The sequence below is a fragment of the Artemia franciscana genome, chromosome 13 (genome assembly GCF_032884065.1).
Source record: "Artemia franciscana chromosome 13, ASM3288406v1, whole genome shotgun sequence".
In the NCBI taxonomy this organism is placed as follows: domain Eukaryota; kingdom Metazoa; phylum Arthropoda; class Branchiopoda; order Anostraca; family Artemiidae; genus Artemia; species Artemia franciscana.
This window is the reverse complement of record NC_088875.1, coordinates 6,541,793-6,556,962: the sequence shown is the minus strand read 5'-3', so window position 1 is coordinate 6,556,962 and position 15,170 is coordinate 6,541,793. Positions and strand designations below refer to the sequence as shown.

At 35.4% G+C, this 15,170-nt stretch overlaps 1 protein-coding gene and 1 long non-coding RNA gene across 2 annotated transcripts in view; one reads left to right on the top strand and one right to left on the bottom strand.

Moving 5' to 3' along the window:
• The window catches only part of LOC136034449 (uncharacterized), a 67,751-nt gene extending 66,644 nt beyond the window's left edge, over positions 1–1,107 (top strand). Inside the window, exon 3 of the long non-coding RNA XR_010619185.1 lies at positions 696–1,107. This is a non-coding gene — a long non-coding RNA (uncharacterized LOC136034449). The remainder of the gene's footprint in view (positions 1–695) is intronic.
• Positions 1–9,380, bottom strand: part of LOC136034447 (probable cytochrome P450 12a4, mitochondrial) — a 58,597-nt gene extending 49,217 nt beyond the window's left edge. The window contains exons 1-2 of the mRNA XM_065715629.1: positions 9,139–9,380; positions 123–360 (exon numbers count right to left, since the gene is read on the bottom strand). Of these exons, the coding sequence (XP_065571701.1) occupies positions 123–360; positions 9,139–9,334 (434 nt within the window). The 5' untranslated portion in view covers positions 9,335–9,380. The remainder of the gene's footprint in view (positions 1–122; positions 361–9,138) is intronic.
• Positions 9,381–15,170: the final 5,790 nt, after the last annotated feature.

The following is a 15,170-nucleotide window of genomic DNA, read 5'->3' as shown; positions in this document are numbered from 1 at the left end:
AATATTTTGATAACCACATCCGGGGTTTTTTAACTTTCTGAAGAAATTTGATTTCGTTTTTGTGCGTCAGTTTTCGGAATTTCGATCACCAGCGAGGAAATTCTTGTTAAAAGAAAACTTACGTTATTAGGAGTCCTAAGTCTTCAATTGCATCCAATTTTTCCTCTCTGTATTTTTTCAAGGTCTCTGCTATCGGCCTGAGTGGGAATTTTCCATCAGCGCGATATATTTTTTCATTTTCAAACGGGTCTGATACCTGAATCATCGGTGGCAATCCAGGAAAAACAAAGCGACAAATAGGGCCAAATCTTTCAGCATATCTTTTACTAGTCAAGTGCATTCTCTCAAAATCAAATTGCTCTAAAAAAAACAATTCTTGTTATTCTGTTGCAGATGTAATATATTTTTTCCTATTTTGTTTTTATTTCTGTCTTTTTCCCTATATGTTGCCTATTTAAAATTGTTGCAAGTATGATAAAGGCGCAACAGTTGCAGTTTATACACATTTGTGTATTATATTATGTTTACATTTTGTTTATATTGTGTTTATATTTTGTTGGTGTTTGGAAGGCTTTTGAATAAGCCTTGGAACATTTAAAACGCTATTGAAGTTAGCCAAGTATGTCATTTAATGATCAAGGTGTTACTTTTTCATTAACTAACAGGATTGATATAATAAATTATTTTTATTGTAGATTTTCTCCAATGGGAGCTTGAAAGTTATGAAAATTTCGCTAATGATTTTGAACCTATAAACTACAGCTCATTAGGAACAAATCCTTTTAATAGAAAACGAAATAACAATCCTTCCTCAGGCTTCAGTGGTGCATAGTCTTCAAGAAGAAGTACCTCATTGTCAGTCAGGTCAAATCTGTCACATGATGTACCACCAGCCGTCATATGGTAACAAGTTTCGTTCTAAAAGTGTCTACGATATGAGGGAATTTTTGCCACCTCTCTAAAAGACAGGTATCCAAAGGTACTTTCAATGTCAGCCAAAGAAGCGAATAATTGTTTCGTGGCTCTCAAAAATTAATATATATTCATGTGATCACGCATATATGTTACTGTTTCTTGGTCAAAAATTATATTAAATATTCCTATGCAGTCCTGCTACTCATTTGTTGGTTCATCTCTTCACTAAGTTTCTAACGGGATAAAATCGATTTTTTACCAGCTTTTGTCTCTTTCTTTCATTGGTTTCGAAGTGAGAACGCTTGAAGCTTATTTTGAAAGAATTTTTTCATCTGTATTAGCTTGTCAATAAGTTGGGTAAATGCATTTTGACCGAGACCCACAAGAGCCATACAACAGTAGAAAGCTGGAGATCCATCTTTCATGCTATCGTAAAACACTCTCTGAGAGAATATTTTCTTTTGCACTGATAACTTTCGAAATCGATCATTTAGATTCAAAAAATTTTTAGCAACTCCCATAGCTGATTACAGAATGATAACAAATCCAAAAGATTTCTTCTACTCGAGCATCCCTAGAGAGAGAGGGGGGGTAACTTATTAGAAAAAATATCTAACAAGGAAAAGAAAAACATTTTTGATTTAGTAAGATTTTTTGTCATAAGTTCAATAGCATATATATCACTCTTTTCTCACATACAAGTTCAAGTTATTATCCTCAATACGTTTACTATTGCCTTTAAAGCAGCCTGAAGTCAATTTCTATACTTTATATTAAGTTTTATTGCAAAATAACTGTTCCTCAAATTTGAATTTGTTCTTGAACAAATTGAATTTCGAGATATTAAATATCTCGAAAACATTTCTTCCCATTCAAGGCTTAGTCGACATCCTTCTAATTTTTACTGCTACTTTTGGTATTCTTGTCTTGGTATCATTGATGCTGCCAAATCCACTATCAAATTCTACTAGTTCTACTAGACCTCACTCTACTAACTGAAACCAAATAATCAGTGTTTTTAATGTGAATCCATACATGTCCAAATAAAAATCTTATTGTATACCCTTGGATTTGCTAGAACAAATTCAAAGTATTAAAGTACCCTTATTATTTTTAGTATTAGTCCTTTGAACGTAAAGAAGGGTCATTGACTGTGCATCATTCAAGCAGCGAATAAAGTAGAATTTGTTATCCTCTTGGTCTACCATTCGATTTCTAAACTCTGCACATCAACAACTTTATTTAAAATATTGAAAAATTATTATTCAAAACCAGAAGAGAGTGCAGTAGTTAATGACTAAGATTTGGGGGTTTTTATGCACTATAATGTTTTGTGTTCCGACTTCGTGGATATGCTTGCAAAAAAGTTCTAAACATTTCCACAGGCATCCCTCGCTGAATGACTTCCTTGTGGAAAACACACTTTCATACCAGTATAGTATTGATCTAAGTACCGTACAAATAAAATGCTCTAAGAATATTTTTGAATTAGTTTATTGATAAAAATATATACAGATAAAAAAGAGAATTTTCTTCTCTTTAGATTTATTTTTCTACTTATAAGTATCTGTCCAGAACAACTAATGGTGAAAGATTATCTGTATTGCCAGATTATTTACTATGTATTAATCTTGATGCACCAAGTCATGGTCACATTTTCTACCGTAAAATTTATTTTACTCTTATTTTATCTCCTTATGAATTCATTGATTCTTCTCTCATTCGTAATATAAAATTCACGTTTTCAAATGGAGAATCAATTTCCTTAGCAGCCAAATAAAAACCATTTGGTTTTAATTTGCAGTGATGACGTAGAACGCAGATTCTCTTGTTATTCCAGCAGTTGAAGTGTAGACGTAATCTTTTTCCCAAATAATATGGAACCCTGACGAAACCAGTCTCTTAGAAATAACCTAAAATCTCGCTTAGATTTTTTTTTCAATCATACCAGAATAAGTATAATTCCACTGATCTCATTTATCATCGTTACAATTGGAGCATTAGAATCATCTACCGTGAGAGTCACCAATCTCTTCATTACAGGAATTACAAGTTATAATTTGTGCTGCATATCCTCAATGCAATGTATACGGATTGCACAATCTAGACATTCCCTCATACTTATCAACAATTGTACAATTCCCATAGAATGACAAGCTACCGAATGTGTACATGCATAGTGGAAATACATAGAACATTTTTCACTGTTGACTCTCTCACTGCCAAAAAGTAATTTACTTACAATCTATAAAGGGAGTATTTTTTTCTAATTATGGAGAGAGGAGTAGGAGCTATCGAGTGACATAAGGCTTCAAATCAATAAATCCTGTTTGGACATAATTCTTCAAATTGTCGACTCATTTGTTGTGATCATTAAAAAAAAAATAGATTGAGAAACAATGGATAGTCTTAAATCCTAATTGAATTTCTAGCTAGTGTTCGAAAGCAAATCCGCGATTTTTTTTTTCGATTAGTATGTCAATAAATTGGATAAATGCATGTGGGCCACAGCCCATGACCATCATACATAACAGAAAACGGAAGATTCTTATTTCATATTATCGTCAAGCACTCGTTGAGAGAATATTTTCTTTTGGACTGATTACTTTTGAAATTGATCATTTAGATTCACAAACTGTTCCAAAATCAAAAGATCCCGCAAGATTATATTAAACCCATCCATTCTTTTATTCTAACACTCTCATAGGTGGCTACAGAAAAATAGCAAATTCAAAAAGATTTTCTTATTAAAGTAGGCCTAGACAACACCTGTCCCCAGGACTTGGGGGTTTTTGTTGGACACCAGATTTTTTGTTGTCTGACCCTTTAGCTATTTTTAATAAGAAGCTATCTCACAATTTTTATTTGAAGCATTAGGGAAATGAAGGGCATTGGGTTTTATTCGCCCTTCAATGTCTTTAGATTCTTAAAAAAGAACGAGAAATTTTACTTTCCAAAAAATGGAAACTTTCCTAGAGTTTATACTAGCATTTCTTCCATGAAAACGATATAATCCCTTAAAAGATAATTTTCAATGCCTGCCCACTTACCCTGGAGGGTTCTAGTGACACCAGAGTTTTCATTATCTTACCTTCGAACCATTTTTAACAAAATGGCTAGATAAAAATTTCTATAATTTGTATTTGGGGAAGAAAAACATGAGATGGGGGGTAGCTGTCCCTAGATCATATTTGGCTGTAAGAAAGTAAACTCGAACATTCAATTTCCCATGAAATGAGCATACCCTCAATAAGTACTAAACATGCCCCCAGGACATAAGTTAGAACTTCTTCTTCTGGGCCCGGAGGGGGTTTTGTTGACACCATAGCCCTATTATCTGATGTTTGAATTATTTTTAAGTAATGGCTATCTCAAAATTTTTATCAGACGTGTTTATGAAAAAACTTGGGGGGGGGGCTAAGTGCACTCGGATCCCTTCTGAAAATTGAAAATGGATATAGAACTTTCAATTTCCGACCAAATAATTCCTCTCTGATGTTTTTGCGAGCATCTCTTCAATCAGAGCCGTACTTATCCCCAGGGCATAACTTGTGACGCCTTCCCCCGGATCCTGGGGTGTTGTATTGATACCACAGTTATCTGATCATTTAACTATTTTTAAAAATAGCTATCTCGAAATTTATTTAATGTATTTTCGAGAAAAAGGTCTTGGAGGGAGGGCTAGCTACTATCAAAAAACTTTTGACTCTTTAAAAGAACTTTCAATTTCCAATCAAATGGACAATCTCTGAAGTTTATAGACGCATTATTACCATAAGAAATAGAAGCATTATTTACATAAGAACAATACATGCCACCAGGATATAACTTACTGCAGCTGCCCTTTGGGACGTAGGAAGTTGTGTTTACTCCGGAGTTTTGTCATCTGACCTTTGAACTATTTTTAACAAAATGTTTATTTTAAAATTTGTATCTAATATGTTTGGGAAAAAAAGAGCGTGGGGCACGCTAACTGCTCTCTAATCACTTTTGAATCTTAAAAAGCAAACTATAACTTCGAAGTTTCAATTGAATAAGCTCTCTCTGAAGTTTATACGAGCATCCCTTCCATATGAATCTTATATGCCCCCAGGGTGTAACTTCAAACACCTTTCCCACCACGCCCTGGGTTTTTTTTATCACCCAAGTTTTTGTTGTCTGACCTTTGAACTGTTTGTAACAAAATGACTATCTCAAAATTTTTATCTGATGCAATTGGGGAGAAAAGGGCGTGTGCGGACTAGTTGTTTTCCCATCTTTTTTTACTCTAAAAACGTGAGCTAAAACTTTTAATTTCCAGTCAAATGAGCTATAAGGATTGTTGATGGATGTTCATAAACGACCTTAGGGTGTGTGAAACGACCACCTTGTGAAGAAACGTCGCCATTTTGCTAACGACACGAAAACAAAAATATTAATCGCAAAGGACAAATGTCCCATCGAACCCCACAAGGAGATTGTGGCTCATCTGGAAAAAAAACTGAGGCGTTGGCAGATGCATGGCCTGTCAGTTTTAACGCATCGAAAATAAAAGTTTTTTTAGATTCTGAGGCACCTAGTATAAGAGCTCATTGTGATTTCGTCTTCTAAGGAGAGGCAATAACACGAGCTGATACATTAAGTCGAACTTGAAGTTACCTCCTCCTTGGGTCTCTCAAAGTCTGAGTATCCTGGTAAATTTAGATCCTAATACTCCAAGAAGCTAAGAGCAATCCTAGGATGCAAAAGTCTTCACCCTGATGAGTCTACTCTGCCAACTATTTATTTTGTACATCAGACCTGTCATCGAGCATGCATGTCCTCTCTTTGCTGGTGCACCAAAATGTCGGCTTTCTCTATTCCAATGGATTCGAAGTTAAGCCACTCGTGCAGCAACCCTCTGACAACAGGAAAGCTAAAACCTTGCAGTTGATCCGGGAATTGTTCGATGTGGTGTCCATGTCGGTTTTCTAAAATTACATGTATGACCCTTCATCAAAAAAGCTGTTAAAGCTCGTTCCTGACAGAGCAAAACCCTTGTGATCAACTCCCCAAATTAAGCTCGTCAGGCCTACCTTGAGAAGGTTACTCCTCACCAAGAGTATGTGAAAAAGATTTTCACCCGACGATAGGTCACCACACGGAGTGACTTGCCGGCAGAGGTAATCCCGGGTGATCCTTCTCTTGACGAGTTCAATATAAGGTATAACAAATATTTAATTGTTGGAAAATGAGGTAAATACCATGACTAGTGGCATATCATCACCTGTGACAGAGCCAAGTGAAGAAAATAGGTGTCTCAAATTTTTGGTCGGATACATTTGAGGAAAAGAGGATAGGAGGAAGATCTGCTTGCCCGATCTCTTTTGACTGTTGAAAAAGGAAGTATAACTGTCAATTTGAAATAAAAGGAGACCCCGCCAAAGTTTTTATTGACAACCGTTTCAATAAAAGCCGTATATATCCTTGGAGCATAAATTTCAACACTTACCCCTGGGCTCTAGGGGATAGTATTTACCCCAAACGTGTACTATTTTCAGCAAAATAGTTTTCTCAAAAACTTTTATGGGTGTATTTTGGGAGAGGAGGGCCTATAGGGTCTTGTTGCCCTCCAATAACTTTTCACTTTTGACACTGTTTACTTTCAAGCGCATTTGACTATCTCTTCTACAAAAACCTCATATATCTCCTGGTTAAAATTTTCAACACGTAAACCCGGCTTATGGGAAATCGAGTTGACTCCGACTGTTTTTGATTTTCGCAAATTTTGAGCAAAATTGCTATTTAAAATTTTGATCGTCCATATTTGGGGAAAAAGTGTTTAGTGGGCCAATTGCATTTTGATCCCTTTTCCTCCATAAAAATGATACTGAACTTTTTAATTTCTAATCAAATGGGCCTTTTTTAAAGATTATATGACAAATAATTTCATGAAAACCTGATTAGCCCCTCGGTAAAACTAAAAGCCCATACCTCCAGGCTCTGAAAGGTTGTATCAACCATAGAGGTATTGTTATATGATGTTTACACAATTTTGAAAAAAGGCTATGTCAAAATTTCGATCGGATACAATTTGGTAAAAAGAGGGCGTTCAGGGTGATGCTCTAAGACTATTTTTAACTCTTTGAAAGAAAACTGGAAATTTCAATTTCGAGTCAAAGAAGTATCCTCCAAAGCTTTTACGACCAACCCTTACATACAAACCCTTGAGATCTGAAACTGGTTTCTGTGTTAGCCCCAGAGGCATTGTTATACGGCACATGGACTATATAAAATGACTATATCTTAAAATTCCGTTTGGATGTAGTAGGGAAAAAGAGCGTAGAAGGCTAGTTCCACTTATACCACTTTTGACTCTTAAAAATAAACTAGAATTTTTTATAGCGTTAACTATTACAGAAAAACTTCCTATACCCCTGGGTATAACTTAGGAACGCTTGCCTTCAGGATCTGTGGGGTTGCATAAGCATACAGGTTTTGGCCATTTGGTTTTTAGACAGTTTTGAAGAAAATTTTGATTAAATAAACTTGCGAAAAAGTGGGCGTGATGGTTGGTGTGTCTATTTGCCCTCTGATTACTTGTGAAATATGAAAAATAAAGTTGGATTGAAATCAGCCCATTCCCATGTTTACACAACTATCTTTTCAATAAAAACCTTATATGGGCCAGGGGCATAACTGATCTGAACTATTTGGAAAAGAAAATAGTTTTATTAAAACTTCGATGGGACTCATCTGCGGAGAATAGGGTCGGAGGGGGGTCGAGTTACCCTCTGATCGCTTTTAACTCTGAAAAAGGGAACTAGATCAAATGATTAACTTTCGATCAAATGAACCCCCTTTGAAATTAAAAAGACCTCATTTTCTATAAGAAAAACCGTATTTACCCTAGGATATCTAGACATACCCTTCATCTTGTGCTCCAGGGCTCTAGGGGCATGTGTCGATCACATATCTATCTGATCTTTGGACTATTTTGAACAAAATCGCTTATTTGAAATTTTGATCTTATTGAGGAAAATTTGTTGTTTTGGCTGTCCTCTGGTCATCTTTACTCTTTATAAACGTCACTTTAACGTTTAATTTCAAAACATTTGAGCGCCCTTCGAAGTGTAATAGCCCTTCCATACAAATTCTAAATCCCTTTGGAGCATAACTTTCGACAAGTGCCCCTGGGGAATTAGTCTTAACACGAGTGCCTTAGTACTTGGACCTTGTGTCAAGCAGCGACGAAGACCATACTGCCTTTCCATCACAACCAGAGTCCTGGTTGAACTTCGCTGAGGTAAGGATGCTGGGACTGCTTTGAAAAATTTTTCATTTTGGTTTTATTAAACCAAATGGCTCTATCTAATACTGATTGAACATATATGGAAAAATTGGATTTCCGGGGTCTAGATGCACTATGACAACTTTTAGCTCTGAAAAATGAGGCTAAAACTTCCAATTTCCAATCAAATTAGCTCCTTCTAAAGGTTATGTGACCACCCCTTCCGTAAAAACCTTATGTCTCCCGGGACAATTACTTTCAACACGAGACTCTGGGCTCTTGGGGTTGTGTCGACCCCAGAGTTTTTGTTATCTGATCTCTAGATTATTTTGAAAAAAAGGAAAATAAATATTTTGATTGTACGTATTTGGGAAAAAGAGGCTAGTTGCCCTCCGATCACTTTTCATTCTTAAAAAAAAGGCACTAGAAGTTCTGATTTCCAAACAAACAAGCCCCTCGGGAGATTGAACTACCAATCCTTCCATATGAAGTCCCTCAGGGACACAAAGCAAATTAATAACAAAACTTTGAAGCCTAATGGCCTTTACCATTGGTGACAGGATCCCAAAGGCAATTTAGAATCCCCCTATTTTTATTATATTAAGAATAGGTGTATTTTATAGGGTATCCACAACTTAAATACTGCGCATGAAAATTCTTCTCACCTAAGACCTTATTGGTGAAACACCCAGTCACTTGGAGGAAATAAAATATTATCTCCTCCAAAGAGTAAAAAAAAATATCTTACTTTTTTATTCTTCATTAGAGTCCTCTTGACATAAGGAACCGAGTATAGAATTTTAATGCTAACAAGACACGAATCCGGGCCGTCAAATTTGTGATAATTTGCGTAGAAAGGTATTTTGTTCTCTAAGCATTGCCAGGCATTGCCAAAGGGCTGCAAGTCCCATGCACATCGGGAATGATTTTCGGTACTATCAGGTCTACTAAACACAATCTAGTATCATACTTACTTGTGAAGACTTCATAGGATGATCCTATTAGAGGGTATGAAGGATTGCCAGGTATTTGCTCAAACGGCTTAGCATTTCTCCAATCTATTTCTAATGGTAAATCTTGCTGCACAGCTTGAGTGGTGATTAGAGCAGAGCTCTGACATTTCGAAATGAAACTTTTAGTTAAATGGTTTCCGATGTATTTACCAAACATGGTCGGTAGAGGCAATGTGGCTAACTTAGATTTAGTATTGTCTTCAATCCTTATCATTTATTTGTTACTATGATAAAGTTTTAAATAATGCCAAGTCACTTATCTTTTATAATTTCGCAATTAAAAACAAAGAAGAATCAAACTAGTCCTTAATACGAAAGTCCAAATTGATAAAACTAGCTCTATTAGAGGTAAAACTTTCTGGAAATAGTGAAGAACCCCAAATGCCTCCGTGTCAGGGCTTGAAAATATGGAATTGGCAACTGTTTATGTGAAGGATTTATAGCTGAGAAAGTTAAAAGATTTAATCCTTAGTGGTTTTTATAATGGACGTCTCAGAGTTTGTAAAGTCGTTCGCAAAGTGTGTTTCCGTAAAGTTTTCACTGCTCATATGAGCCTTGTACTTTACGCGCGTTTTGAGCAGTAAACTATTTAAATTTCTTAAACATTTCATATTTTGAAGAAAAAATCTTGAAGAAATAAGGACCTGGGGTGTGAGTGTAGTCTAAGGAGGCAGGATCAAGTATATCAAGATTCCCTGTTGTGAGTTGCGAAGTTTTTCCTGTTGTGAAGTTGACAGTGGTGCCAAAATTCCTTTGTTTTTCCTGTTGTGAAGTTGACAGTGGTGCCAAAATTCCTGGCAAGAGTTCAGTCCCATAGCATCCTAGAACAGTTCGTGGTAACGAACTGTAGTAAGGAACAACCCGGCTCAATAGTAAACGAAACTCTAAAAAACGGAATTTTGATGCTAAAAAATACATCAAAAGAATCGGATTTTCATGCTAATTTTCAATATATAAGTTTCATCAAATTCAGTCTTTACGATCATAAGTTAGGAGCCTGAGAAAATTTGCCTTATTTTGGAAAATAGGGGGAAACACGCCTAAAAGTCACAGAATCTTAACAAAAATCACGCCATCGCATTAAGTGTATCATAGAACCCTACAGAAAAATTTCAAGCTCCTATCTACAAAAATGTGGAATTTCGTATTTTTTGCCAGAAGACAGATCACGGGTGCGTTTTTATTTGTTTTTTTTCTTTTCCACAGGGGTCATCGTATCGACCTAGTGGTCCTAGAATGTCGTAAGAGGGCTTGCTTTAACGGAAATGAACTGTGCTAGTGCCCTTTTTAAGTGACCAAAAAAATTGGAGGGCACCTAGGCCCCCTCCCTCGCTCATTTTTTCCCAAAGTCCATGAATCAAAATTTTGAAATAGCCATTTTTTCCGTATAGTCGAAAACCATAATAACTATGTCTTTGGGGAGAATTTACTCCCCCAAGGTCCCTGGGGGAGGGGCTGCAAGTTACGAACTTTGACCAGTGTTTACATACAGTAATTATTATTGAAAAGTGTACAGACGTTTTCAGGGGTATTTTTTGGTTTTGAGGTGGAGTTGCGGGGAGGGGAGGGGGCTATGTTGGAGGATCTCTCCTTGGAGGAATATGTCATGGGGGAAGAGAAATTCAATGAAAAGGGCGCAGGATTTTCTAGAATTACTATAAAAAAAAAACAATGAAAAAATAAACATGAAAAAGTTTTTTTCAGTTGAAAGAAAGGAGAACCATTAAAACTGAAGACGAACAGACATTATTACTCATATGAGGGGTTCTAAAATACTTTAGCATAAAGAGGGAGGTATTTAGGAGGAGATAATTACCTCGCTCTTTATGCTAAAGTATTTTAGTAATTTCAACTATTTATTCTACGGCCTTTCTGATTCAGAGGTCGTTATTAAAGAATTGGGACAAAACTTAAGATTTAGTGTAAAGAGCGAGGTATTAACGATGGGACAAACCCCCTCATATACATAATAAAAATATAAGAATATTTACATTTGTTACGTAAGTTAATTCTTAAGTTACGTATATTTTTTACAAATAAAAACATTCGTTAAAATTAAAAGTTTTAGTTGCCTTTTTAAGTAACCGAAAAATTGGAGGGCAACTAGGCCTCCTTCCCCGCCCCTTATTTCTCAAAATCGTCTGATCAAAAATAGAAAGCCATTTAGCCAAAAAAAGAATTAATATGCAAGTTTCATTTTAATAATTTATGTGCGGAGAGCCAAAATCAAACATGCATTAATTCAAAAACGTTCAGAAATTAAAAAAGAAAAACTTTATTTTAATGAAAGTAAGGAGCGACATTAAAACGAAGAGAAATTACTCCGTATATGAAATGGGTGGTCCCCTTCGTAATCCCTCGCTCTTTACGCTAAAGTTTGACTCTTCGCCACAATTCTGCCTTTTAAAACAATTAAAAACTCTAGCGTAAAGAGCGAGGGATTGCGAAGGGGACAACCCATTTCATACACGGAGTAATTTCTGTTCGTTTTAAGTTTTAATGTTGCTCCTTACTTTCAGTTAAAAAAAATACTAGTTTTTTTATTTAATTTAGTGTAAAATATTGAAACTAAATTCCAAACCACTAATGTCTACTACACTTGAAATGAGCATATCTTCAGTTTCCTGATTCAACATTTCCAAATCAGTTTAAAAGTTTTGCTACGGAACTGTTTCCCTATTGATCAACTTTATGAACTTTACGAAAAAAGTTAACTAAAATTTTACTTTAATGGATGGCTCAGACGGCGTTCATAAGGTTCGTAAAGTCGTTCGCAAATTGTGTTTCCGTAAAATTTTCACCGCTCATATGAGCCTTGTACTTTACGTGCGTTTCGAGCAGCAAACTATTCAAATTTCTGTTGCCTTTCATATTTCGGAGAAAAGGTCTTAAAGAAATAAGGATCTTGGGGTGTGAGTATAGTTTGATGATGCATAAGTGCTTGTTATATATTCTGTTTTCAGGATCAAGCATTAACTTTAATGCTTTCTCACGTAAACCCTTATGGAAGGTGAACGAAGCAACTTTACGAATTTTGCGAACGACTTTACGAACTTCACGAACGCCGTCTGAGCCGTCTGTAAGGGTTAGGATGTTACATTGGTACTTCAAGGAGTGCTGAACCTAATCGAAAGAGACAATGTGCACCCGAGTTACCTAAGGGGCGTATTTGGAATATTTTAGGAGCTACCTCTGGTCTATTGAAAGGATTCTGACATATAACAAAATTATCCACATTGGGCTGAGCCTGTCGCTGCTTGCAACTTCGAACTCTTGCAACTTTAACTGCCTGTACATCTTAATTTGGCTGCGACCTACTTGCGACTGCTGCTGTGACTCTTTGTGATTGTGATTGTTCACAAGTCACAAATTTCGACTATTTACGACCGTGGTTATAACTATTTGGGACTGCTAGTACAGAAAAATTAAAAATAAAGAAAGCAAAAAAGGATATACTTTATTCAAAATATCAAATATTTCCATTAAAATGTTTTAATGCTTGAAATAGGATGAGGAAATATGTGATTATGTTGTTCAAAATGTATTATTTCTTAAAATAAGATAGAGATAAGCGAATGTATTATCCAAAATAACAAACTTCTCTCTTCAAAATATTTTGTTGCTTGAAATAAGACCAAAAAAATATGTGATAGTGTTAATTAAAATGTACTGTTTCTTGAAATACGATCGAAAATAAGCAATTGCATTATAAATGCTTATGTGTTGCTTAAAATCCCTGCATATGTAAAACCCCTGTACTCCCTGTATATGTACCCAATCCCTCCTGCCTGAGTAAACATATTCTATATCACCTAATTTCATTCTTCTTACCCCTGGGATATGAGTTCGTGATACTCCTAAAAAGTGCAGTTTGAATCGCCTGGATTCATCAGTCAAAATGTCGTAACGACAGTCAGTTCTTAACGTCGCAATATTCCAAGTTCCAATTGGCATGCTCATTAAATCGTTGAAATTATTTTGGCCTCAAGGAAAGCGATGACCCCAGATACTAGTGAAAGACAGGAATCAAGATATCTTCGTGAGTTCACACTGAAGCCAGCTTAAGCCAGCTTAGAGCCGGACAGCCAAAAGTCCCAAGGACGTCAAGTATGAATGGAGGCTTTGTGCAATCATTGGCCCATCTTGGTCACAACATGATTCTCAGCAATTGGCGATGCTCTTCTCTCAACAACAGTCAAAGTATTTAACCATTCTAGTATTGAACTTAACTTGACCACTTATATCAAGATAAGCATGGTATGACCTATTCTATCAACGTAGAGATGGTGATTACAGAGAAACAAATGAATTAAATAAAAAAGAAAAACAAGAAAAAATTAAACTTAAAAAAGATAACAAAAATTAAAAACCAAAAATTAAAAAAACAATTAGAAATTGAAAATAAATCAAAAAACAAAAAAAAAAGAATCATCAAAAAGGAAAAGTCATCAAAATGTTTTACTACTTGAAATAAGATGATGAAATATGTAATGATGCTGCTCAGAATGTTTTATTTCCTGAAATAAGATGAAAATAAACGAATGCATCATTCAAAATATCAAATATTTTCTTTACAATATTTTGTTGCTTGAACTGAGATCGGAACAATATGCGACCGCGTTACTTAGAATATACTGTTTCTTGAAATAAGATGGAAAATAAGCAATTACATGATTAAAAATATCAAGTCTTTTCTTTAAAATATTTGTTGCTGCCTAAAAAAGATGAGGAAATTTTGATGATATTGTTCAAAATGTATAGTTTCATGAAATAAGATAGAAATAAGCAAGTGCGTTATTCAAAATGCAAAATATTTTCTAAAATATGTTTTGTTGCTTGAACTAAGATGAGGAAAAATATGTGATGATGTTTCTTAAAATATATTCTTTAGTGAAATAAGATTAGAAAAAGCAAATGTATTTGGTGTTTTTATTCAAGGCTTGAAGTTAGTATGCGGATTCTAGTTTACTCAAAAGATATTGCATAAGATCAAAATTGAACATTGCTAAAAACATCGTTTTGAGGATCAGCTTATTGTTCACTGTCTATGTAAAAATGAAAAACCGAAGCAATTGATAGCAACTGAGCGTTTCTCTTACAATTTCGGCCAGGCACAAATAATTGTCATGTTTTGAAAGAAAAGAAATTTGATGCTTAAGATCAGGGCTTGAAACTGACATGAAGAATCTAGTCGACCCAAAAGAACTAGTATGCAGAATTTAGTTGACTCAAGATATCAAAGAGTTCGTGGTAACGAACTGTAGTAAGGAGCGACCTGGCTCAATAGTAACCAAAACTCTAAAAGACGGAATTTCGATACCATTAGATGAATCAAACTAATCGCATTTTAATGCTGATTTTAAATATACGAGTTTCATCAAGTTCAGTCTTACCCATCAAAAGTTACGAGCGTGAGGAAATTTGTATTATTTTAGAAAATGGGAGAAGAAAAGCCCCTAAAAGTCATAGAATCTTAACGAAAATCACACCATCAGATTCAGCGTATCAGAAAACCCTCCTGAAGAAGATTCAAGCTCCTATCTACAAAAATTTAGAATTTTGTATTTTTTGCCAGAAGGCAGATCACGGATGCGTGTTTATTTGTTTGTTTTTTGTTTTTTTTTTTCCAGGGGTGATCGTATCGAACCGGTGGCCCTAGAATGTTGCAAGGGGGCTCATTCTAACAGAAATGAAAAGTACTAGTGCCCTTTTTAAGTGACCAAAAAAATTGGAGGGCACCTAGGCCCCCTCCCACACTAATCGTTTACCCAAGGTCGCCGGATGAAAATTCTGAGATAGCCATTTTATTCAACATAGTCTAAAAACCTTATAACTATGTCTTTGGGGACGACTTACTACCCCACAGTCCCCGTGGGAGGGTCTACAAGTTACAAACTTTGACCAGTTATTGCCTACGGTTTGTTTTGGGTATACGGCCGGACTGACAATATTGTAAACAGTAGGATTTTCGAAAAATGTGGTTCAATCCCGCT